This window comes from Mobula birostris, chromosome 2 (genome assembly GCF_030028105.1).
Source record: "Mobula birostris isolate sMobBir1 chromosome 2, sMobBir1.hap1, whole genome shotgun sequence".
Classification (NCBI taxonomy): Eukaryota; Metazoa; Chordata; class Chondrichthyes; order Myliobatiformes; family Myliobatidae; genus Mobula; species Mobula birostris.
This window is the reverse complement of record NC_092371.1, coordinates 167,525,965-167,553,456: the sequence shown is the minus strand read 5'-3', so window position 1 is coordinate 167,553,456 and position 27,492 is coordinate 167,525,965. Positions and strand designations below refer to the sequence as shown.

Below are 27,492 nucleotides of genomic sequence, written 5' to 3'. Positions count from 1 at the left end.
AAGGGTTGGATGTGGATCCACTCACATGCTACATATTGCAACATCTATGGCCGCCCCTGACCAACGGAGGGCCTCCTCAGTAATGAGAGTTGTTGTTCACCCATCTTCGATGAGTTCCAACCACTCCGAGGTGGGTTAAATACCTCATTCACTTTAAATGAGTATCTCACTGTAGAAAGAAAGATAAGTTTTAATTTCATTTGCCTGAGTTGGACTTTGATCGTAAAAGTGAGGATTGTGTGATATTTTAAAAGATTAAGTTAGTTTTACTTGTCATATCACATACATTGAAACATATAGTGAAATGCATTGTTAGCATCAAACCAGATCAACAAGGATTGAGCTAGGCAGCCTGCAAGTGTCACCACACTTCTGGCACCAACATAGTATGCCCACAACTCACTAACCATCACTATTTGTCTTTGGAATATGGGAGGAAACCAGAGCACCTGGAAGAAATGCATGTATTCACGGGTAGAATGCAAACTCCTTTTCGGCAGTAGCAGGAATTGAACCCTGAACCATGATCACTGGCACTATAATAGCATTATTCTCACCATTATGGTACAATACAGCACCCCAAGCCCAACTTGTGTTTTCCCCATTTGTCAAGAGTTCAGTGAAAGTTCATGAGTACTAGAATTCTCCTGTGCCTCAACGCATAGGAACTACAGTGGCTACCTGGTCAATTAACACATTTTGAAATTATTTTGATTGTTTTGTCTTTAAAGCCAGGTGAGCAACAGAACTAAAGTTTTGCTCCAATGAGACCCATCATTAGTATTGTGTGTCAAACATAACATATGCTCATAAATTTTCATCTTCAGAGCCTTTAGTCCATAAAACCATAAGACGTAGTAGCAGAATTAGGCTATTCGGTCTATCAAGACTGCTCCGCCGTTCCATCATGGCTGATTTATTGTCCCTCTTAACTACATTCTCCTACCTTCTCCCTGTGATCCTTGACTCTCTTTCTAACCTAGAACCTGTCAACTCTGCTTTAAATAAAGCCAATGGATATATCCTTTTATTCCATATTTAAGTGCAGTGAATTTGAATAATATATTATTAACTATTCATGACAATTCATTCCTCTCACAAGACGTTGCAATCAGTAGTCTATAATGTCCACACACTCTTTGTACCTTACTTAATTTTATCAAGTAATCGAAATGTACTCCAGGTCTTCTGTTTTGTAATTTGAATCCATCCTGTCCTATGCCTTGGTCAGATGGAACAAACATTGCTATCACTTTTGCAAGATGATGGTACTATATTGGCAGCTTGGGGCTTGTAACAGTGGCTGGCTTTTCATCTTAGGCTACATTCCCATCCAATGGTTCATTGTCTCTCAAAGTTCAAAGTAAATTTATTGTCAAAATACATATATGTCACCATGTACTGCCTTGAGGTTCATTTTCTTGCAGGTATTTACAGGAGAATAAAGAAATACAATAGAACTTATGAAAATTATACATAAAACCTGACAAACAATCATTGTACAAAAGACAAAATGTGCAAATTTTAAAAAAGTACTGAGAACATGAGTTGTAAAGAGTCCTTGAAAGTGAACCTGTAGGTCATAGAATCAGTTCAGAGTTGTGATTGAAGTTATCCATGCTGGTTAACTGGCTGTAGGGTAATAACTATTCCGGAACCTGCTGATGTGAGCAACTCCTGCCCGATGGTGGTAGCAAGAATGGGGATGGCCTGGATGGCCAGTGAACAGGGCATGCAGGCATCTATCTTTTCTCTCTTTTTGGCATTAAGTATAATCTAACATATAAATATCCAAATCAAATTGTATTGAACCACCTCCAATCTGTCTTTTAATCTGAGATGGTATATTCTGATCCAATTTAACCAGCAGATTACAGTGGCCCAGTGGTTAAATTGATGTCGGCAAACACTTTATTAATAGTGGTAAACTTCTTTAGGAAGTATGTCTTCACACAGAAGGTTGTCAAACACTGGGCCACTCGCATTCAGCTGTTGTTTGAAATTTTCAAAGCTGAAATTAGACTTTTGTTAAGCAGAGTTATGGAATCAAGGGGGAGTAGATTGAATTAACATTGATCGAGCAGGTTGTAAAGTTTGACTAGTATCCTCACAATACAATCTTCTGTGGTCGCCATTTAGACCTCAGAATCTCCTCCTTCACGTGTAGAAATCTCAGAATATTTCTGTTCAGCTTTCACTGCTTTGCACTGCCATTTGTATTTTATACTTGACGACGCTGTGTCCAGGCAGATTGCATTAACACAAACTTGCCAACTCTCTGTAGTGCAGACCATATTTATTACAAATGTAAAGAGCTCAAGCTTCCTGTGATGAATCATTGCATTGCCTCAACTAACTGCTATCATGGAGCTTCATGAGCATTGGGTCGCAGTAAGTCTAAGAGTTACTTAGTTCTCAGTTCCTTTTATGTTTTTCAGTAGTGAGGCTGATGTAAATGGCCCTCATGGAACTGGTTATTGTTTAGTTGCAATGTAGTGTCCTGTCTACTGTTAGGGGTGTGAGGCCTCCGTTGGTCAAGGTCGACCATTGATGTTGTGTCCTAGCCAACTGCATGATACACGAGCCAGGTCAGTATGACAAGGAGAGAAAGCTGTTGTCCATGCAAACTAGTGGAAATAGGGATACTTGGTATAAATAAGACCATTCTTATTTTTGAGAAGAACTATTTAAAACTGTATTGTGTAGTGTTTTTCTTTGACGCGCTGGGCTAACCCTAAAAACAAGAAGTGGGGGGAGAAGTAACAAGATCAGTTTCACAGATACATAAGACAGATTTTTGGAAGTGAAATAAATGAAAGTGAAAGTGATTAGCAGGACAGTCAGTATATGTAGAGAAAGCAGTTAAGTGATCATTTCAGATGTGCCTCTTGGCATGTGAAGATTCAAGTATTTTTTGTTCTCCCAATTTTGTTTGCTTTAGCTTCCACCTCCAAGTGATTTAATTCCCTTTTATGTTTTATGGATTTTTATTTTGAGACACAGCAGGGAACAGGCCCTTGCGGCCCTGGCTGCAGCGCCCAGCAACCCACCTACTTCAAAGTTGAAAGTAAATTTATTATCAAAGTAGATATATGTCGCCCTGAGATTCACTTTCTTGCGGCATAATCAATAAATCCATAATAGATTAATAACTATAGTAGAATTAATGAAAGACTGCACCGACTGGGCGTTCAACCAGAGTGCAAAAGACGATGGACTGTGCAAATACAATAAAGAAAAACACTAATCATAAGTAATAAATAACGAGAATCAGAGATGGAAAGTCCTTGAAAGTAATCTCATAGATTGTGGAAGCATTTCAGTGATGGGGCGAGTGAAATTGAGTGGAGTTATCCCCTGTGGTTCAAGAGCCTGAGGTTGAGGGTTAATAACTGTTCCTGAATGTGGTGCTGTGGGTCCTGAGCCCTCTGTATCACCCTCCTGATGGCAGCAGCAGGAAGAGAGCATGACCTGATTGGTGGGAGTCCCTGATGATGGATGCTGCTTTCCTGTGACAGCATTCCATGTAGATGTGCTCAATGATGTGGACAGTTTACCCATGATGGACTGGGCTGTATCCACTACGGTTGTATGATTTACCATGCATGGGCAGTGGTGTTTCCATACCAGGCTGTGATGCAGCCATTCAATATACTCTCCACCACACATCGAGAGAAGCTTATCAAAGTTTTAGATGTCATGTCAAATCTTTGCAAACTCCTAAGGAAGTAGAGACACTTCCATGCTTTCTTTGTAATTGCTCTTGTGTGCTGGGCCCAGGGCAGGTCTTCTGAAATAATAACACCAAGGAATTTAAAGTTCCTGACTGTCTCCACCTCTGATCCTCTGATGAGGACTGGCTCATGGACCTCTACTTTCCTCCTCCTGAAGTTAATAATCAGCTCCTTGGACTTGCTGAAATTGGATAAGAGGTTGTTGTTTTGGTACCACTTAGCCAGATTTCAGTCTCCCTCTTATATGATGATCCATCACCATCTTTGATTCGGTGGTACTAGCCTAATTACATGACAATTTACAACAACCAAGTAGCCTACTAACCAGTCTGTGGCGTGTGGGAGGAAACCAGACCACCTGGAGGAAATTCACATGGTTAACAGAGATAATGTACAAATTCCTTATAGACAGCACCAGAATTGAATTCCAAACTCTGGAGCACTCTGAGCTATAAAACCGACAGGCTTGCTGTAACACCACCGTGGCACCCAATATCTGTGGGATTTCTTCTGCATGGTTTTTTCAAGCTTCATTCAGGCTTTTTAAACCATCTCTGCTGTACATACACATATTTTCCCCTCTGCTCTGACCTTTGTTGGGCCTTGCTGTTCATTCAGATCATCTTTCAGTTCTGAAGAAGGGTCTGCACTTGAAATGCTGACTGAGTTGTTCTATATATAACTTCTGAGTGCTGGCAGCATTTTCTGTTTTTGTTTTAGTGCTCCATATTCTGAGCTTGGCTGGGAAACAATGTAAATTCAGTATTTGTAGGATTGTAGGATTTTCATGATATTTCCACCTGATTAGATTTTTTATTCTGTTGACTCTTTTTACACTAAAATAAGAATTTGATCTGTGATTATATCATAATCTGTTGTTAAAAATGGTTATATTCAGCACAATTGTCTTCCAATCAGTTAAGCTTAGATGAAATTCAAGTTCAAGTGTAATAGAAGCAAATGAAACAATATTACTCCAGACCACGATGCATCTATATTTCATACATCACACATAGCATATAAAGACAAATCATTGACACAAATAAGTTAAGAAAATATAATTCAAAATGCATGTGAAGAGCACAGCCCAGGTAAATAGTAAAAAGTAGACAGCTCACTGTCCTAGTGATGAGACTGCTGTGCTGGCAGAGTATTCATTAGTTGAAGACTGAGTTGTTGAGCCCTTAATTGTTGTGTATCTGTCAAATTAAACTGGGAGACATGGCAAGCACTTTTCGCAGAGTGGTTCTGTTCAAAATGGAAGGTTTTGGGATTATGTGGAATAGGATTCCTGAGCAAAGTTCTAAGTCACTGTCTTGCTCATGAGAATGACCTCTGTCTTTGGGAATGATTTGTGTAATCCAATTCTGAAAGAACAATCTTTGCCATTGAATGCAGATATAAAGCTGAAAGTAGCAGTTCAAAGTGTGACCATCCCCTCCAATTAAAAAGGTAAACAAAATTTTAATATTGAACATAATGCACCATTCTCTACTGCATTGGAATATTGTCAGCAAAGACATAATCTGTGTTGTAGTTTTAGAGTAACCCATTCAAAATGCTAGAGGAATTCAGCAGGTCACTCAACATCTATGGAGAGGAATAAAAAGTCAATGCTTTATCAGGGTCTTGGTCTTTATTCCTGTCCACAGGTGCTGCCTGAGCTGCAGAGTTCCTCCAGCAATATGTTTGTGTTCCTCTGGATTTCCAGAATCTGCAGAATCTCTTGTGTTTATTTGTTGTAGTTTTGTTACTGGATGTGGCTTGTAGGCTTTAAAATATCATTGGATAAAAGCTCGCTGTTTTAAAAAGTCAATCAAATTCCTCAGGTGAATTGTAGCATGTCAAAGCATTGTGTTTGTGCTGTGCATAAAGAAGTCATTAGCATGTTTTGTGGAGTTTATTTTAGCAAGATTGGTGCTCAATTCCATTCTTAAGCAATTACTTTGTAATATAAATTGCATATATCAAATGTCACTTTTGAAATGAGAGATGGATTTTTGTTATGACAGCGGTGAATCGGCAGGATGCTTTGTTTCTGACTATCTGTGTTGTGCTAATCCTATTGCCACTGGTGCCTTGCTTAGCTCTACCCCAATAGAGTGCTGATGTGTTAAAGTGCTCTTAGTCCTGGAATCCAAACGCTAACAGGTGTGTACCCTGCTTGTGTGATTTAAAAAAAATTGACATCTCTGATCAGAATGAATGATGCCCTCCAGTGGGTTTCAAACAGTAATGAAACAATGCCCAGTTTGGTGTAGAGTGACTACGTCTGAGGGCAGGTTGTGGTATCCTAGCCATCTCTGGCGATGCCCAGATTCTACTGTTCTTCTCATTGCCTCCTTTTGAATGTGACAGAAACTGTTGTCTGATCTATGTAGCTTGACATACTTGAATACCTACTACCATAGAGAAATAAAACCATAAGACATGGGAGCAGAATTGGGCCATTTAGCCCATCGAGTCTGCTGCGCCATTTCATCATGGCTGATTTATTATCTCTCTCAACCTCATTCTCCTGCCTTCTCCCCATAATCGTTGACACCCTTTCTAATTGAGAAACTATCAATCTTTGCTTTAAATATACCCAATGACTTGGCCTCCACAGCCATCAGTAGCAATGAATTCCACAGATTCACCACTCTCTGACGAAAGAAATTGTTCCTCATCTTTGTTCTACAAGGTGATCCTTTTATTTTGAGGCTGTTCCCTCTGGTCTTCCACTTCTTACTGTTGGAAACAGCCTCACAAAGTCCACTCTATCTAGATTTTTCAATATTTAGCTGGTTTTCTGGTGCCAACATAGCATGCCCACAACTTACTAATGGTAACTGTACATCTTTGGAATGTGGGAGGAAACCAGAGCACCCAGAGGAAACCCATGCAATCATGGGGAGAACATCCTTGTGGACAGCAGTGGAAATTGAACCTGGGTTGCTGGCACTGTAAAGTGCCATCCTAACCACTAAGCTACCATGCCACTGAAGGATCCAGGCACTTTGTCCTGCCAGTGCCCAGCAATGCCTGCACTGGGCACATATTTCATTGCTGAGTGGCTATACCACTCGGCCTAGCCCTCACAGGTAACTCACACTCAGCCAAATGATGATGAAAATTCTCTTTTAATCATTTCATTGGTGTGGGATCCCCAACAAAAAGCTGAAGATTTAGTTAAAGTTGTGGCACAACATTGAATTGTACTAGTGTTCAGATCAGGTTTCGAGTGCTTTCAATGATGTACCTTTCTATATGTGATAATACCATACTCCTTTTGGCGATCTCTTCCCTGTGCGCTGAGACACCAGTGTACTTCAACTCTTTGTATTCCTGAAGGCAGTCATTGTTTTTCATTCATTTCTACCAACCTTAAGAAGGCTGAACTATGTAGGGTGCCTGCTGCTTCCCACCATTACATGAAATTTCCATCTGATTAACTGTTTTCCCCATTCAAAAGTAACTTCTCAAAAACCTCATCTCACTCCCACTAACCCCCAACTGTCCTACTAGGAGCATGCCCTTGCTTTGGATGCAAATCATGAGAGTTCATCCCAATACTTGACCAATAAATTATTCAATATTTCTTTGTTTGTTTTTATTTTTTCATTATGAGAAAAGGAAACCTGTATAAGGGCACATTTCAGGCTAACCCCAGGAAATGAATGGGTTCTATTTTTACAGAGCTCCACAAGTCAAAAAAAAAAATAAAAATCACTCGATGTGGTAACCACAGCTTCACAGGAACATACTGAGAAGCACATAGGACTGTGCTAAGAAGAAGCAATTACCTGAAACTGGAAAGAGAAAGGGGAAGCTAGTTCTGCCATTCATAAGAACAAAATTTAATGTTATTATAGGAGATCATTCATATGTAAAGGGTGTCCATAAGTCAGATGTTTGTAACTTGTGAAACGGCCTGTATTAAACTAGTGTAGTAATGTACTTGTGATGTGATTTGTCCGAAGTACAAACATCCACACACATTATGTTAATATTCCACCCTATCTAATCATTGGTAGTGCTTGAAAATGCTACGTGATTTTTATCGTTTCGCATGTCTTGAGACACTCTGATATTCTGCATGCATGATCTCATCTCTGGTGCAATTTCATTGTAGCCCTGATGAAGAAGATTCATCTTCATCCAGTGATGAAGATGATGAAGACAGACGATTAAGTGATGAATTAATTGGCAAAATTGTCTGTGTAGAGTGTACGAATGGAGACAAAAGGAAGACATCCCGGTACCCAGCTCTGGTGAGCATTTTTTTTTAAACACTTAAACTTTTGACTTTTGACTGAAGGTGAGAATTTACCCATTTTTGGTATTTAAATAGGCACCAGCTTGGTATTTTCCTCTAATGTCCAATCAGTGTTACTAGAAAACAACTGAATTAGAACATGGTTGTTTCTAGATATCACATTTTTTCCCTGATTTCAAAGTATTGGAAGTTGTCTTGCTTGTGCACTGGCAGCAGCTGCTACCTTGGCTAACAGCTGCTCTCTCATTTGTGCACTGCCCACTGGGAAGTGTGTTAGCACTGTTAAAGTGGTTTCTTCATGGCCAGCTACCATGGAAACGAGAAAACAGGATTGATGGAGAGTGAAAAATGGAAAAAGATGGTGTTAAGGGGAGGGTCTAAACAGCGGGGCCATTCCAAACAATGGATCAGTCCAGTCAGACCCTTTTATGATTGGACTGCTCCATAGCAATCTTTATCTATGTCAAAAATATACATTATAGTGAATACAATCAGTCCATGCCTTTCTTTATATTCATTATCCAATCGTATCAATACATTCTTTTGCAACGCATCAGTGCCCCACATAGAACGTAGAATACTACAGCACAGTACAGGCCCTTCAGCCTATGATGTGCTGACCCTGTAACCTACTCTGAGATCGATCTGTTTCTCTCCTACATAGTCTTCCATTTTTCTTCCATCTATGTGCCTGTCTAAGACTCTTTCTCCATCTCATGTTCTTGATATTTATTGTTTACCGTATGTATTTATTATTATTATTGTTGTATTTGCACAATTTGTTGTCGTTTGCACATTGATTGTTTGACCGTCTCGTTGGGGATGGAGGTGGCGGTCTTTCATTGGTTCTATTATGTTTTTTTGTATTTACTGTGAATACCTGCAAGAAACTGAATCTCAGGGTTGTATATGGTGACATATATGTACTTTGATAATAAACTTACTTTGAAGTTTGAGGAGTCTCTTAAATCTCCCTAATGCAGGGGCTCCCAGCCTGGGGTCCACGGACCCCTTGCTTAGTGGTATTGGTGCATGGCATAAGAAAGGCCGGGAACTCCTGCCTCTACCACCACCCTGGGAAATGCATTCCATGCACTTACCACTCTGTATCTTTTTTTTTAAAATACACAATCTCTGACATCCCTTGTATACTTTCCTCTTATCACCTTAAAATTATGCTGTCTCGCATCTACCTCCTGGGGAAAAAGCTCAGGCTCTCTCATCTTGTACATCTCTATCAAATCACCTCACAATCTCCCCTCCAAAGAGTGAAACCTTAACCTGCTCAATCTTTCCTCATAAAACCTGCTCTCTAATTCCAGACAGTATCCTGGTAAGCCTCCTCTGCACCCTCTTTAAAACATTCACATCCTTCCTATAATAAGTACCAGAACTGAAGACAGTACTTCAAGTGTGGTCTAACCAGAGTTTAATAGAGCTGCATTAAAACCAAGTGTCCTGTCAATTAACCCTGTACTCTACCTTCCAATTTGACCTTTCATTGTGTATCGCTTCATACTTTTCCAGATTGACTTCTGTTTGCCACTTCTTAGCCTAGGCCTGCATTATCAATGTTCTGTTGTAACCAACAATGACCTTCTGCGCTACCGGCCTCCTGCCCCATCCACTACACCACCGACTTTTGTTTCCTGTTTACAACAAACACCCATGTTCAAAGCTCAAAGTAAGTTTGTATATTGTTTGAGAGGCTGTTATACACAGCCCAGCTATTCAGTATCTGGTGGCAGCAAGGCCCTTGGCTGTGGCTCTTCCTGACAGCCTCTGCGATCACTGCACCTTATACATTTGTCTATCACCACGTACTCCCCTGCCCTGGAATATGCCAATCCACAGCATTCACATAGGGACATTGCCTTACACAGAGAGATGACAAAACTACTAAAGAGTGTCTTTCACCTAGTTGATGATCTTCCAGCAGCGTAGTCTCAGTGTGCATCCCTGAGAGCAGCCTGCAGATCAGATCTTGACATAAACCAGCTATTTCAAAAATAAACTTTATTCACAGTATAACAGTCTTTCTTCATATTTGCAGTATTATCAAGTCTATACAAGACTACAAGACATAGGAGCAGAATTAGGCCATTCTGCTCCTTAGAGGCAGCTCTGCCATTTGATCATGGCTGATTTATTTTCGCTCTCAACTCCATTCTCCCCATTTGTAGTGTTATCAAGTCTATAAATTTATAGGAGCTACACTTTCTTATTGTAATTTATAATATTTTTTATGTATTGCACTGTACTGCTGCCACAAACAAAAATTTCACGACTTACGTCAGTAGTAGTAAACCTGACTCTGAGCTGGTTCCTTTGATTCTTTATGTTGTTCACAAAGTGATAGTGTACAACGGCGAGTTAACCATCTTTGGGATGTGAGAGGAAATGTCTAAGGTCACAGAAAGAGCTTGCAAACTCCACACAGGCAGCACTCAATCCCTTCAGCTGTAAGGCAGCAGCACTAACTGCTGCACCACTTGCCACCCATTTTAAATACGTAATTAAAATATTGAGGAAGCTTAAGATCTCAGATTAAAGCACACTACATATTTGTCTAACAGAAAAATCAGAATTGTAGTTAACCTTTTGAAATTAACCAAAGACACACACCAGGGAAGAGTTCATTTAAGGACGTCAGTATGGAAACAATCTCCTGCAATAAGTTTATGTATGAGTTACTATCTTTAGTTCACATTCTATCATGTTGTTTTATTTTATTCTATGTACATCTTGATAAACAAAAATCGTTTTTGTTTCTACAGGTTATTTCGCCGGACTGCAGTGATGAAGTCACAGTGAAAAAGGACAGCGTTTTAGTTCGCTCATTCAAAGATGGGAAGTTGTAAGTCCTTTCATAGCTCATGTTGTAAAAAACCATGTTTGACTCAGCACTGTTGTAGCATGGGTTTAATCCTGAAATCTAGTCCAACAGAAAACCCAGCATTGCATCTATTACGCACGACACCTGCATTCTGCTGAGGAAACCCCACTGCCAACATGTGTTTAATCTCAACAGAGCTGTACTTTCCTTTCCTTGTCATTACATGCTTAAGTACATTAAAAAGGTATGAAATAGAAGCAGGAGTAAGCAGTGGCTGAGCTTGAGTAAGATTGGTTAATATTTGCTGGTGTTTGGAAGAACAAGAATGGTGAAAGGGAGTGGAATTGTAGATGCTGATTGATCCTTGTTTTGGCTGGAAGATCTAGAATGGGGGGGGTGGGGAATGATAATCTAAATATAAGGGCCCATTACTGAATTACTTTGGAGCGATGACCGACCGACAGAGACTTTTTCCCAGGGCGGAAATTGCTAATACAAGGGAGCATAGTTTTAAAGAGTTTGGAGGAAAGTATAGGAAAGTTAGAGCTAAGTTCTTTATATATACAGGGTGGTGGGTTTGTGGAACACCTAGACAGGCACGGTAGTAGAGGCAGATATATTAGGGGCATGTAAGAGCATCTTAGATAGAAACATGGATGATAGAACAATGGAGTGTTAAAGAGGGAAGGATTAGGTTATAGATTAAAAGGTCAGCACAACATCATGTGTCGAAAGGGCCCCGACACCTTATCCTTTCCAATCTGGTTTAGTGCCTTTATTGTCGTCCAGACATCGGGTTCAGTCGCTTTGATATGGTCTGGGGGCTGATGATTTGCTACTTTGCTATAAAATGTATTTAATTTTCCCACCCTTCTAAGTAATGCAGCTGAGGGCTTTGCACTCATCTCTCTGGCACACAATAAATGATAGCAGTCAATCTGAAAAGACCCCTTTGTTTCTATTCCTTTGGCATTTCCTCTGTCCATACACATAATTCCAAACCTATAATCCCATATCTTAGAACATTTAGATGGGTACCTAATCAATTGCTTTTTGAAAACTCTTAAGTACTGCGCATGATGGTGCCTAACACAGATTTGCCATTCATAATGCTGAATATCTTGAAATCCTTTCACAGGAGGCAAAGCTGAGACAGGGCTTTGCCTTTTCTCAAAGCTGGAGAGTTTTTCTGTAAAAAAATAAATTTTAAAAAATTGAAAATTAAGTTAATCAAAGCATTTTCAAATCAGTAGAAATTTAGGGAGAAGTAATTAAAGCACATTTGTCCTGCCCATTTTCCAGGTTAAGAATCCCCATTAAGACGAGTGAGATATCCCATCCTGCTGGTGAAAGACTGGAGAGGCCTATTCACTCATGAAATGCTGGGGAATCCCAGTGTGACTGGACTCCACTATTAATTCCATGTTGGGTTCAGCAATGAACTAGTGTGCAAATGTCATTCAGAAAGCCCCTAACTTACCAGCTGGTCTGTCTAAGCCCTGACATGGGAATGGATGAGTGCTGGAAGTTCCCTTCAGAACTACTGGTCACAGCCTGCGTGACAAATGGGTTGGTAGATCAGGAAACCAGTAACGATGTTACTGGTTTCTCTTTATGGCATTAAAGGTCTGATGGGTAGTAGCTTCTAATTGTTTTGTGGTCGGTGGAGTAACACTGCCATTGAACTCAGTGGAAACATCGATCTGACAATCTAACTTCTGAATCTGTTTGGCATTATTTCTGTCTCTGCTCCTCTGTTCCCTGTCCATCATTCTCCGGGGTTCCCTGATACTGCCCTCTCATTGCCCTTGGACCCTCTTTAGCCTGCTATGTCAGCAAAATCCTTTAGCCTGATGTATCAGCATGTTGACCTCTGGTGAAGATGGTGCCTGCGTGCAATGCTCCTTCAGTTGACATCTTCTGGATAGATCTTGAAACCGTATATTTCACTACTTTTATGTCTTCTACATTTGTTTTTCGTCTTGAATGTGATTCTGGAAATGTTGGAGCCTGTGATTTGCAATTTGGAAATCATTTTGGGCGTTCCAGCGCTCTGCAGTCTCCGAGAGGATACTGGGAAGCAGAGATGGCAAGCGCGGGCGGACTGCAGGACAGGGCGCGAGCTGATGTCCTACGTCATTTTGCCAGTTAAAGCTTCCATTGTTCTCCGATTAAAGCAACGAGGGAGATTGAAACATTGAGGTGAATGCAGAAGTTTGGAGATCGTTTTTGTGTTTTAGTGCTCTGCAGTCTCTGAGAGGATTCCAGGCGGCAGAGGCAGCGTGCACAAACTTCACGGCAAGAAGGCTGCAGGACGGGGTGAAAGCCGTTGTTCAATTCCATTTCACCGATTAAAGCTTCCATTGCTCACCAATCAAAGTGATGAGGGAGATTGAAATATCAAGGCGAATGTGGAAGGTGAGCACCGGCTGCCTGCCTTTTGATTGATGGGGATTATTCTGCTACCTGAGAGGGGAGAGCCTGACGCTGGACCCAGAGAATGGTACCCAGGTTTTCTGCATTTTGGATATGGACTTCAACCTTATAGTTTTTATATTGTGTGTTTTGCACCTAACCTTTCTCATTTTTTTGTGTGCGGGGGTGGGGGATTGTGCTGCTGTACTTTTTCCTTCTCGGTTTTGTGGCTACCTGGAGAAGAAGAATTTCAGAGTTGTTCACTTTGAAAATAATAAATGAATCTTTAACTCAAACAGTTTTTGAAGCCTGTTGTCTCACATGCAGACTTTTCCATTCTTGATTTGCAGAGGTTGTGTCGTCATGTTCCCTCGCATAAACAAAGCAGTGAGCAGATGGGTTAAAACAGATTAAATAGACTAGCCTTGTTTGCTGCATATACATCAAAACATACAGTGAAATTTAATTTTGAACATCCTCAATACAAATGACAAGTTTAATTGTCATTCTACCATACACATGTATACAGCCAAGTGAAACCTCTGGGGCTAAGGTGCAAAACTTGAACCAACAGTACACAGCACATATAGAACATATAATTATGATAGCAGAAAAACGTAATTACTAAAAGGATGATGTAGCCCAGTTCCCTGAGCATCATGGCCTATAGATTGACAGTGTATCGAAGTTATCTTGAAGCGGCATTTCTGCAAGAATAGCCCGCAGCAGTTCCTCTTATTGCGTTGTGCAGCCACAGGCAAGTACATGTGCTGCCAACAAAGCATGCCCACAACTTGCTAACCCTAACCTGTACGTCTTTGGATTGTGGAAGAAAACTGGAGCACCTGGGAAAAAACTCATGTGGTCATGTGAATAATGTAGGTTACAGACAGTGGCAGGATTTGAACCCTGAGCTTACAGCTAGCACTATAAGATGTTACCTAACTGTTGCACTATTGTGCTGATTCCATTTAGAATGCACTTCCAAAGAATTATGTAAATTCACTGCATGGAGACAAATTCTTGGCCCATGGAAGTATTTATGTTGCACTCAAGCCATTTCTTATCGCTGTTTCTGCTCCTTTGACCTTAATTCTGTGTCTGATTTGTTACCTAGAGTGGCTGTGCCCAGGAAGGACATTGCAGAATTTGACAGTGAGATGGCCTCAAAATATGATGCAGCTATGAAGGAAGGTAATAAAAATGTTGTGTTATCATGCCAAACCAATAGACAGAAAACGGGCAAGTTCATGTTCTGCTGCAGGAACGAGATTTGGTTAGTCCATTGGAATTGATTGGTTAAGCTTCCTTCACCTTCCAGCCTCTGCAGCATATTGTCACTTGAATTATTCATCCTACCCCCTTGGTCTGGATCTCATCACTATTCCCTCTTTGTTTACTCCATCCCCCTCCTGAAAAACAGAACACAGTACAGGCCCTTCAGCCCACGATGTTGTGTCAAGCTTTTAACCTACTCCGGGGTCAATCTAAACCTTCCCTCCTTCAAAGCTCTTCATTTTTCTTTCATCCATGTGCCTGTTTAAGATTAAATGCCTCTATGTATCTTCACGACCACCACCCCGGCAGAGCGTTCCACGTAATCACAACCTCTGCCCCCCCCCCCCCCCCACCAATCACCTTAAAATTATTCCCCCGGTATTAACTGTTTTGTCCCTGGGAAAATGTCTCTGGCTGTCCACTCAATCTATTCCTCTTATCATCTTGTTCACCTTTATCAAGTCACCTCTCATCCTCCTCCTCGCCAAAGATAAAAACCCTAATTCGCTCAACCTTTCATCATAAGGTATGCTCTCTAATCCAGGCAGCATCCTGGTAAATCTCCTCTGCACAAACATGTAATATTAAATGTATTTTCTGCACCCTTGTGCCAATGCACCCCAAAATCCAACCAACACCAAAGGATGTTACTTCACTGTAACTAATTTTTGCAAAAAAAAGAATCAACTTTAAAAACATAGTCATGAGTATTTGAGTGTGGTTTTCAGCTTTGGACCAGGCTCTAGAATTCTTGAAGAGCGGAACCATTCCGCACAACTGGAAGACTGAGTTGAAGGAAGAGAGTTCAAGCAGTGATGAAGAGGAATGTGATGATGAAGAGGAGAGCAGTGAGGAGGAGGTGAGTAAATTGTTTTAGAAAGGGGACTAATCAAATAATGTGTCCTCTTCTCATTGCTGCCATTGGGAAGGAGGTACAGGAGTCTCAATTCCCACATTACCAGGTTCAGGGACAGTTGTTACCCCTCAACCATCAGGCTCCTCAACCAGCATGAATAATATTGCTCACCTCAACTTCGAACGGATTCCACAACCTATGGACTCAATTTCAAGGACTCTACATGTCATGTTCTTAGTATTATTTACTTACTTAATTATTGTGATTTTTTTTCTTATATTCATTTGCACAGTTCATCTTTTGCATATTGATGTTTTTCAGTCTTTGTGAATAGCTTTTCATTGACTCTGTTACATTTCTTTGTTCTGCTGTGAATGCCTGCAAGAAAATAAATTTTAAGGTTGTATATGTGACATATATCTACTTTGATAACAAGTGTACTTAGAACTTTGAATAATTTTTGTTTTTGTTTTTATTTGCAAGTTTTTTCTCAGATAACATCTATTCAGCTTAATTTCCATTGCACTTCCCAGACTGTCAAAGCATTAAGTGATTAAACCTAAACTCTCGGTGCCTTTTACCTAACACTTAACATTTTGGGAATATCTCCTTCCTCTCTGTCATCAGAGTTTTGAATGGTCCACGAACACTACCTCACCTTTTGCTCTCTGTTTGCATTACTTCTTTTCATATTTCTTGCTGCAATTGATGTAATGTCTTTGTGATTAGATGAAGAGCATAGCTACATCAGCAGAGTGACGGGAGTCATACAAGTCAATGAGGAAGAAAAAATAAAAAGACACAGGTCCTCACCAGCTTACGAACAGTTTTTGGTCAAGGAGCCATGCCGTAACTGGGGAGGATCTGTATTGCTAACACGGTTTAATGAAATGAGTAAAAGAAAGCTCATGATGTCTGAATCAATGGATCTTTTGAGCACAGTGGGCAGTTAGTTAATTTGCTGCAAATTTGACCTTTGATGCTGGATTATGCACAAAAGCAGACCGTGTTACTTTCAGAAGGCATTGCTTTCACTCTTGGTTTAATGTAAGGATGAGATTTCAGGATACTTGGGCGCACATGATAAAATAGGCCAAAGTCAGCATGGTTTCCTTAAGTGGAAGAGTTAGTGGATGTTGTTTACTTGGATTTTCAGAAGACCTTTAACAAGGTGCCACAAATGAGGCTGCTAAACAAGAGAAGAGCCCATGATATTACAGGAAAGATATTAGCGTGGATAGAAGATTGGCTGACTGGCAGAAGGCAAAGAGCAGGAATAAAGGGGGCTTTTTCTGGTTGGCTGCCAGTGACTGGTGATGTTTCTCAGGGATGGGTGATGGGACTACTTTTCATGTTATACGTCAATGATTTGGATGACAGAATTGATGGCTTTGTGGCCAGGTTTGCAGACAATATTGAGATAGATGGAGGGGCAAGTAATGTTGAGGAAGCAGGGAGTCTGCAGAAGGACTTGGACACATTAGGAGAATGTGTAAAGAAGTGGCAGATGGAATACACTGGAGGGAAGTGTATGGTCATGCACTTTGATAGAAGGAATAAAAGCATAGACTATTTTCTAAAAGGGGAGTGAATCAGAAAACAGGGGTGCAAAGGGACTTGCAAGTTCTAGGGCAGGATTCCTTAAAGATTAACTTTCCAGGGTGAGTCAATGGTAGGGATGACAAATGTAATGTTGGCATTCATTTTGAGAGGACTAGAGTATTAAAGCAAAGATACCCAATACTATCATGCAGGTTGATTTTTTTTTTTCACAGCCACTGAACTTACGAACAATGGACAATGTTTCTCATCCTCTGCATGCCACCTTGGCTGAACAGAGGAGCACTTTTAGTAATAGACTAAGACAACTTGCTGCGCCAAAGAGCGCTGTATGAGGTCATTCTTACCCTTGGCCATTAGGATCTATAATGAGCCAGGGAAGTGATGACCCCCACTGTTAGACGTGGTAACTTATTTTTTCATTCTTTCTACTTCTAATATTCCTATATCTGTGCACTTGTAATGTTACTGTGACGCTGCAATTTCCTTTGGGATCTAATAAAGTATCTATCTATCTATCTATCCTAAGTACTCAAGAGCCCAAAATAATCTATATCCTTTCATTGATGAAGAATTCAAATGATCAAAAAAAAGCAAATTGTGTTTATTATGCAGCATTATAAAGGGGGTGAATAATCATAGTTGTTCCTTCCGATTGTTTTACTGTTCTTGAGCTAGTTGTTAGCAGAATAAGCAAGTCTACTTAGGCCATCAGCTGGCTCAAGCTTAGTGACCAGAGGCCTGGTGGGGAAAAAAAAAGTTCTGTTACCTTTATAACTTCCCTACAATTCCATTTTTATTCTCCACATCCCCTTTATTGTCTGTATGTGTCAAGTACCCTGATGCAACTCCTGCCTTGAAATTTTTTGTTTAGTTTTTGCTCTCAGCAGTTTATATTTTTATAATTTAAAAAACAAATTTTTATGTATTTTTCTCACTCTATCCCCTGTGCCTTGCCCATCATTTCCTGCCGCAACACCAAATATTTAGGAAGAGGTGGAGCCTTTTCCAGAGGAACGGGAGAATTTCTTGCAACAACTGTACAAGTTCATGGAGGATCGAGGTGAGTGGACTTGTCCTGGCACTTTTTAAAAACTTTTTAAGACATAACCTGTGATCATCTAGTAAATTGTTAATGATGCTGTCAGAACATTGTTGAGATTGAAAGAGTGTAGGATGTTGCTGAGACGTGAAGACCGAAGCTATAAGGAAAGGTTTAATAGATTAAGACTGTATTCCCTGGAGCACAGGAGAATGAGGGGAGATTTGATAGCGGTATATAAAATTATGAGGAATAAGGATAGGGTAGATGCAAGCAGGCTATTTCCATTGAGGTTGGATGAGACTAGAACTAGAAGTCATAGGTTAAGAGTGAAAGATGAAATCTTGAAGGGGATCATGAGGGGGAAGTTCTTCCCTCTGAGGGTGATGAGAGCATGTGGAACAAGCTGCCAGTGGAAGTGGTGGATGCAGGTTCGATTTCAACATTTTGGAGAAATTTGGATAGGTACATGGATGGGAGGGCTATAGCCCAGATGCAAATTGATGGGACTAGGCAGAATTTCATTACATTACAGACTAGATGGGTCAAAGAGTCTTAACTGTGCTTAACTATGACTAATATCACCTACATGGGGTTTACTTTTAGTGAGACAATTTTAATGGTTATGTTAGTTTTGGTTATGATAAATCTGGGTGACGTTGAATACTTGTGATGTATCAATTCTTTTTACTGATCAGCCCTTTATTTTTTAAAGCAAGCTTCAGCCTACATCCAGTCTCACATTGAGGGCAAGCTGAAGCTTTACTATGGTGTGATATTTTGGAATGAGAACTCTTGTCTATTTGCCTCTCAGAATCAAAATCAGGTTTAATTTCACTGACTTACATTACGTCATGAAATTTGTTGTACATCAGTGTTATTAAACCTGATTCTGATTCCAAGAGGCAAATTGACAAGAGTCCTGATTCCGAAGTTTTAGACCATAATTAAATTGCAGTATTTGTATTAAAACTTTAGTTTGGCTTTACTGTGAGGCTCAATTCTGACAGGTTTTTGTTCCATATAATTGTGAGATTCATGAGATGAGCTTGCTGTCAATATTCATTGACAGTTGTCGATGCTTATTGAAAACAGTTTTTTGTAGTGTTCTACCTTATTTACTCACAGGTACTCCAATCAACAAACGCCCTGTTCTCGGATACAGGGATTTGAATTTATTCAAGCTATATCGACTTGTTCATGAACTGGGAGGATTTGATAATGTGAGTATTTAGTATAGAAATAGAAAAATGTCTTTAAGAACTCATTAAAAGGAAAGCAAGCTACGAATATTTTAAAAATTAGCTTTATTTGTCACGTTTATCGAAACGTACAGTGAAATGCCTGGTTTGTATCAACAACCAACACAGCCTGCATGTATGCTGAGGACAGGCCACAAGTGTCACTGTTGCTTCTGGTGTCAACGTAGCTTGCCCACAACTTACTAACCCTAAAGCATACCTGTTTGGAATGTGGGAAGAAACCAGAGCACCTGGAGGAAGTCCACACGGTCACAGGAAGAATATTCAAACTCCTTACAGACAGTGGTGGGAATTGAGCCCAAGTGGTGATCACTGGCACTGTAAAGTATTACAATAACTGCTATGCTTTATGTTTAATAGAAAATAATGTGCAGAATCCCTTAAGAGCAGAGATGAGGAGGAATTTCTTTAACCAGAGGGTGGAGAATCTATGGAATTAATTGCCGCAGATGGCCATGGAGGCCAATCACTGGGTATATTTAAAGTGGAGATTGATAGGTTACTTGATTTGTAAGGATGTCAAAGGTTATGGGGAGAAGGCGGGAGAATGGAGTTGAGAGGGATAATAAATCAGCCATGTTGGAATGACAGAACAGACTCAGTGGGTCAACTGGCCTGGTTCTGCTCCAATGCCTTTTGGTCTTATGGTTTTATTTTCATTGGAAATCTAATTGAACTTGTCTGGTACAGGAGATTGACAGCAAAAACGTTCCTACTTAACTTATGCAGGTGCAAACAAGTCATTCAGCACTTACCTGCATTGCTTAGCTTGGAGATATTATGTTTCTGACTAACTGATGAGCTTTCTGGAAAAGCTTCATGTGTTTTAGTGTGATGTTTTGCAGCTGTTCCAATTAGTAAACAGTGCTAGGTGCTTTATTAAGGCTGGAATTTTATTGGATCAGAGAACTTCCACTTCCTTTCAATCTACCGTTTTGTTAACTGAGATTGCAAGTTAGCAAAGTGCCTTACTTTCAGGGCCTGTCTCAGTAGGTGTGTATAATACTTGCAAAAGGCTCAGTTGTTTGATCTTTCCTTATGGAATTTCACAGTTGGCAAGTGTTTTAAATGCTACTCATGAGTGATACAAGGAAAAATGTGACTTGGAATTTTTACCACCAATACCTCATTGCTATTATAATGATATAAACTTACGAGAAATTGAATAGGTACATACACAGGAGCGGTATGGAGGGCTATGGTCCAGGTGCAGGTCTATGGGACTAGGCAGAATAATAGTTTGACACAGACTAAATGGGTCAAAGGGCTTGTTTCTGTGCTGTAGTACTTTGTGACTATAAAGTCCATTTTCGGATGTATTTATAAAATCGGGTTTGTATCCATCGTAGAATGAGAGAAGGCTCGTAATCCATATAGATGTTTTAAAGAATGCTTTGTATGGATTATTGGGCATTGTTTGCTACTGTTTGTTAAATTGCCCGATTACTCTTGTCATTTCCAAATAGTGTGCTCCCGTCAGCCACCCACTTTTTATCTGATACAGGCTTCAGTTGTTCTGCTATTATCCATGGATCTATTCCACAAGCAATTCTCAGACATCACACTTCCCTTGACGAGCTAGATTATTTTGGTCCCAAAATTTTTTTATTCTGTATTTTAGAATCAGAATCAGGTTTAATATCACTGGCATAAGTTGTGAAATCTGATGTTTTGCAGCAACAGTACATTGTAATGCATAGTATAATTTTAAAACACTCTAAATTGCAATAAGAAATAAATACTTAAAGTAGTGCAAAAAGAGCTAAAAAGAAAAGAAAAAACAGAATGGTATTGCACATGGGTTCATTGTCCATTCAAAAATTTGATGGTGCTGTTCCTAAAATGTTGAGTATGTGTCTTTGGGCTCCGGTACCTCCTCCCTGATGGTAGTAATGAGATGAGACTTACCCCTGGTGATGGGAGATTTAAATTCTTAAATGACTTTGCTTTCCCTATTTCTGTAGCCACCTCTCTTTGTCCCCCTGATTTATTGATTCCTCTGGTCCCTTTTGCCTTCCAGCCTTGGCCAGTGGTTTTTCCTTGGCCTCACAATCTGGAAATCTTTCTGTAAAACCATTTATTTCTTTCAAACTCCCTCTTTAAAACTTACCTCTAGGATTTGGTCATCCCTTATTAAGTACCCATAATGCTTTATTTTTGGTTATCCCTCTATGGACTGTGTTATTCTAACTTATAGGTATCGTAGTTTTAACAACATCTGGAAGGGGATATTGGAGTCTGTGCCTCTCAAGGGTTGTGCTAGTTTTATGGAATCTTGTGTCCATTGCCTGGGTGCAGTGGTTCATCACTCACTCTACCTTCAAAAGATAATTGTTTTGGAAAGTTTAATGGTTATCAGAATCTGGCAACTGTAATTGTTCCAATGAAATAATGGCAACAATTGAATGAGGCTTAGTGGGGAAAGATGAAGTATTGTACAAATTCTTGAGAATAACATCAGCTGAGAAGAGTGGAGTCTTTCCTCCCTTTTGTTTGCATGGGTTAAAGGAAAGCCTTTATCACGGCCAATCAGCTGCTAAGAGATGTCCAGTGGGTACACCCAGATTAATATGCTTTATTGGCTTTTTAATCGAGACATGTGGTTGCTTGCTTCTGCTAAATCACTTGATCATTTTGTCTCTAAGACTGAACCCCCCCCCGCCCACACATCTCATTTCAAAACAGCCATCCAGTTTTTCCCCACTTCATCTTGTTCAAAGTAAAAGCTAAATGAATGTAGCTGATGACTTCTTGCCTACTTCATCCTTTGAACTGATTGCACTAGGGCGATACGGTAGTGTAACGGTTAGCATAATGCTTTGCAGCACCAGTTATCATGATCGGGGTTCAATTCCCACACTGCTTGTAAGGAGCTTCTAGGTTGTCCCCTTGAATGTGTGGATGTCCTCTAAGTACTTTGGTTTCCTCAGACAAGCACTGTGATATGTGACCCAAGAATTCATAGAAAAGGGAGAATTGATATGATGGGAATTCTCTGTCTGTCTAATCACTAAAAAAAGAGCAAGGGTCCAGTCTTTCTTAGAGTTAGCAAAGATTCGGTATGTCATCTAAAACTTTGTCTAACTTCGATAGATTTGTGATGTAGAGTATATTGACCAGTTGCATCACCACCTTGTATGGAAACACCAACGCCCTTGTATGGAAAATCGTACAAAAGGTAATGTGGCCCAGTCCATCACAGATAAAGCCCTCTCCGTCACTGAGCACATCTACACAGAGTGCTGTTGCAGAAAAGCAGCATCCATCATCAAAGGCCCCTTCCATCCACCCCATGCTCTCTTCTCGCTGCTGCCATCAGGAAGGAAGTACAGGATCTTCAGGAACCACACCACCAGGTTCAGGAACACTCATTACCTCTCAACTGTCAGACTCTTGAACCAAAGAGGATAACTTCACTCGCCCCATCACTGACAGGTTCCCACGACATATGGACTCGCTTTCAAGGACTCTTTATGTCATATCCTCATTTTATTTCGTTTCTTTTCTTTTTTTTTGTATTTGCACAGTCTGTTGTCTTTTGCACATTGTTTGTTTGTCTGTCCTGTTGGGTTTAGTCTTAGATTGATTTAATTGTGTTTCTTGTATTTACCGCAAGAAAATAAATATCAGGGTTGTGTACATGGTGACATATATGTACTTTGAATTTTGAACTTAATATCTGCAGTTGCTTGTTCACTGCCTTTGGCCACGAACATGTACCTTAAAGGCCACTGTAGCTATGCATTCTCTTTAACTTGCATCAAACTACTAATCCCTCCCCACCGTTAGAATGCTCTTTTCATTAAGCTATTTGCTGTTCAGGATGTGGTCTCCTCTGTGCTACTGAAGCTAAATACAAATTGGGTTGTCATTTTGCTTAACATCTATATTCAATTTCAAACTTGGCCTTAAACTACTTATTACTTATGATCTTAATTCTTAGCATAGCTCCCACTTTGACTTTGTCCTAGGCTGCCCATGTTGTTCCATTGATATTTCATACAAACTTGAGGACAAGCATTTCACCTCTTAGATACTTCACAGTCTCATGAGCTTCAGGTTCAGTTCAACAAATATTGATCTTCAACAGCACTTACACTTTCTCTCAGCCGGATTGTGCTGAGTGATAGAGAATATGTGAACTATCACCAGTGGGGGTGGAGGAACAGGTGAGGCTGGTATCTGGAGTGGAGGAGAGACTGTATGACTGAAGGAGATCGTGACTGGTGCATAGTTTGTAGACTTGTGCAGCTCTAGGTGTCTCTGTACAAGCTCTTTCTCCTTATTCCCAGGCTGAAAGTGCCTTTAGTAGCCGCATCATTGCTATAATTGCTTACACTTCCTCAGAATCTCTTTATTTAAAAAAAAATCCTATTATTACTTGTTCTCTCCTTACTGTCTTATTCTGGCTTCTGCCCCCTTCTTTTCTCATCTCGATGTAGGGTCTCAGGCTGAATCATCGACTGTTTATTCCCCTCATAGATGCTGCCTGACTTGCTCAGTTCCTCCAGCATTTTGTCTTTGTCCCCTTATTACTCCCTTATGTTTTGGCCATCATCTATTTGGCATTTGATCTCTCTTGCCTTCTGTCCTATTACAAATCTCCAGCCTTCCCTGATTCTGTAACTGACAGGAATAAGTGAAGTAAATGTATAATGAAATGTCCAACTTCAGTCGTGGACTTTCTGTCTGTGTATACTGCATTCAACCTACTGAGTGTTTCTTTTGGTTAGGTGAGTAGCAGTACGTTTAACTTAGTTGGCTTTTGAACTACATTACACACTGGCCAGATTTTTCTTTCTGTTTCAATGTGACGTTACTCATTTACTGATGTTATTTTTCCCCCATAGATTGAAAGTGGTGCTGTGTGGAAGCAGGTCTATCAGGACCTTGGAATCCCTGTGATGAACTCTGCTGCAGGTTACAATGTCAAATGTGCATACAGGAAGTAAGTCCATTATTTAAATATAATTTGTTGGACATAGAAACATAGACTAAGACTTTATTTTGCTATAAAGTACAGTGTTTTCAATGTTTGACAGGTACATTTAAATGACAGTTAAATGTTAGAACCCCAAAGTCGCCCCCCCCGCTCCCCTCACTCCCGCTCATAAGCAGCAGCAAGCAACAATCCCCCCTCCCCCCCACCAGCAAAAAAAAGCATTGGCGCCCACAACCAAACACTGAAGTATGCAGCAAAGCAACAGCAAAGACACAGACTTGCAGTACCCCAAGACTACTCATTCACCTGGTATTCAGCATACCACAGGCTCTCTCCCCCCCCAAATAAGGGAGAAAGAGGTGTCTCCATTTCACAGCGAGAGGGGAGACATATAATAAACAACTCGCTGGTTTACGATATTAAAAGTCCATTGCGTCATTTTTTCCGAGCTCTGTATCCAAAGATCCCAGGTCTCTGGGCACACAGCCAGAGATCTTCCGACTTCCACGACATACTGATCTCCTGCTGGGACATCGAACTCTGATTCCACCCCCCCCCCCCATCTCCAGAGCCACAAAATATCGAACCTCCACAGGCAAGCTAAGCTCTTACGCCGTGTCCTTGGCATGTTGAATAACGGCCAGTTGTGAAACCCCGAGAGTGGGTCCCGTTCCTGCAGAGAACCGAAGTCAGTGTGTAACTCCAGGTCAGTACCTTCAAAAGAACGCTGAAGAGGAAAAAGAGATATTAAAGATGGAAATAGAGCTGTTTCCGAAGATGCAAGCGAAGGAGTTGCCACTTAGCGCCATTGTGACTAAGCTCCGCCCTGTGCAGTTAGGTATTTGTAAAGTGATGAACTTCCATGCATTGACGATGTCATCCGTGGATAACCTGATCTTTGAGCTTTAGGCATCTGAGTTGAAGCCTCATTGCAAAATTTTGAATGGGAAATTTCAAAGTCAAAGTAAATGCATCATCAAAGTACATACTGTATATGTCTCTATACTACAGCGTATCATTTTCAAGAAAGCAGACAAACAGACTACAACAGTTGCAATGGGTTCCTTGCTGTTTGCCAGAACCAAGGTCACCCAAGTCTCAGCCAATATGCAGCTGACACTCACATATGTTTACATTGAGCAGCTGAGACCTGATTGAAGAGCCTTACAACTAAATATATGTAAAACCAAGGTCTTTTGCTCGTCTGTTCCTGCTTTAAAACACTGTGCCTCCCCTTAAATAGCAGGTCCATAATGAGGCCCTGGAAAGATGTAGAGTTGTACAGCATGGAAATCAGCCTTTCAGCCCATCTAATGTATGCCAATCATCATGCCTATCTGTACTAATCTTGTGTCTGCATTCAAGATTCAAGATTGGTTAATGTCATTTCTAGTACACAAGTGTAAAGGAGAACAAAATAATTGTTACTCCACATCCAATGCTGAACAAAGAAATTACAATAGATAAAGAACACAATAATACAAAAACACAACAAGTATAAATACATAAAATAGTTTGTATACATATATCTTCATAAAGTGACACTAGGCACAGGAATGTTTGTACATAAGGTGACGCTGACAGGAAATGATAAAGTAGTGGTGTGGAGGGGAGTGTTTGTTGGTTTCTATAGATGTGTGGTGAAAATTATATCGACTGGTTACATCACAGCCTGGTATGGAAACACCAATACCATTGAATGGAAAATCCTACAAAAAGTAGTAGATATTACCCAGTCTGTCACGGGTAAAGCCCTCCCTACCTTTGAGTACATTTACACAGTGCTGTCTCAGGAAAGCAGCATCCATCATAAAGGACCCCCAACATTCAGGCCATGCTCTCTTCTTCTTGCTGCTGCCATCAGGAAGAAGGTACAACAGCCTCAGGACCCACCCAACAAGTTCAGCATCAGTTACTACCCCTCAACCATCAGGTTCATGAACCAGAGGGGATAACTTCACTTAACTTCACTCTCCTCATTACTGAACTGCGCCTTCAACCTGTAGACTCACTTTCAAGGACTCTTCATCTCATGTTCTTGATATTTATTGCTTATTTATTTATCATTATTGCTTTTTTTCCCTTTTGTATTTGCAGTTTGTTTTCTGCCCTGTTGGATGAGATCTTTCACTGATTCCATAATGTTTCTTGGATTTACTGTGTATGCCTGCAAGAAAGCCAGTCTCAGGGTTGTATATGGTGACAAATATGTGCTTTGAAAATTTACTTTGGATGTGGAGGTGCTGATCAGCCTTGCTCCTTGGGGAAAGTAACTGGTGGTCCTGGCGTGGATGCTGCATTGCCTCCTCTGTGGTGGGAGTGAAACAAACAGTCGATGAGCAGGGTGGGTGGGGTGGGTAGTGCATACAGCGGTGGAAGTGGTGATCCTGTTTGGCTCAGTGATTTTGTTCACTTTTGCCTTTGCATTCACCAGCCAACCTAAAGCAGAAGTTGGGTATGCTACAAGATTTTTGGCACTTTGGCCAATTTTCAGCATGCTCTTTCAGTGTTTGTCTATGAAGTATACCTTCAAATTATTCATGCTAAATTTACCCTCCCACTTGCTGGTTGAGCCAAGTGAGGTAGAAATACATAATGTAACAGTCAGCATAATGATATTACAGTGCTTCCGACCCAGGATCAATTCCTGGCGTTGTCTGTAATGAGTTTGTACATTCCCCCCGTGATCTTATGGATTTTCTCCGGATGCTCTGGTTTCCTCCCACATTCTAAAGACGTACAGGTTAGTAGGTTAATTGGTCACATGTGTGCAGGCATTTTGGGCTTGGAGGCCTGTTATTGTGCTGTAGCTCCAAATAAAAATACAGCAAAGAAGGAGGCTGTTGAACTGATACTGGATTGGTGATTAAGAGTCTGAAATGGTTCTTTCCCCCAGATACCTGTGTGGCTTTGAGGACTATTGCAAGTCAGCCAACATTCAATTCCCAACGTCGCTCCATGGAGACCTTAAAGCAGCAAAGCAGAAGAAAGAATGTGAAAAGGGTCTTGATGATCTTGATCACAAAGATGAAAAGGAAAAGGTTACTAACATTACATCACATGTAGCTGAAACTGAGGGTGAAAATGAGAATGACAGCAACACTGTTGTGCAGGGTGAAGTACTGAAGGCTCAGGAAACCAAATCTCTCAGGGTAAGTCCTGAAAATACTTAATTACTTTAATTGTTGACTGGCATTTGTGGATTGTTGCAGGGAGTGGATAAAGTAACTGGGACCCTTCAAATATCTCATGTCAGAGGTCCCGCAATGTCTTTGACCTCCTACAGTCAGGCAGAAAGTACACAGGATA

At 40.5% G+C, this 27,492-nt stretch overlaps 1 protein-coding gene across 3 annotated transcripts in view; it reads left to right on the top strand.

The window, feature by feature from the left end:
* Positions 1 to 27,492, top strand: part of arid4b (AT-rich interaction domain 4B) — a 154,971-nt gene that overhangs the window by 70,251 nt on the left and 57,228 nt on the right. Inside the window, exons 8-16 of one of the 3 annotated variants that reach the window (XM_072251028.1) lie at positions 5,133 to 5,186; positions 7,849 to 7,987; positions 10,770 to 10,849; positions 14,361 to 14,437; positions 15,250 to 15,380; positions 17,928 to 18,000; positions 19,108 to 19,202; positions 24,092 to 24,189; positions 27,080 to 27,335. In XM_072251028.1, coding sequence (XP_072107129.1) covers positions 5,133 to 5,186; positions 7,849 to 7,987; positions 10,770 to 10,849; positions 14,361 to 14,437; positions 15,250 to 15,380; positions 17,928 to 18,000; positions 19,108 to 19,202; positions 24,092 to 24,189; positions 27,080 to 27,335 — 1,003 coding nt within the window. Of the gene's footprint in view, positions 1 to 5,132; positions 5,187 to 7,848; positions 7,988 to 10,769; positions 10,850 to 13,164; positions 13,247 to 14,360; positions 14,438 to 15,249; positions 15,381 to 17,927; positions 18,001 to 19,107; positions 19,203 to 24,091; positions 24,190 to 27,079; positions 27,336 to 27,492 lie in introns of those variants that run through there. The other 2 variants (XM_072251029.1, XM_072251030.1) reach the window with 2 other exon arrangements.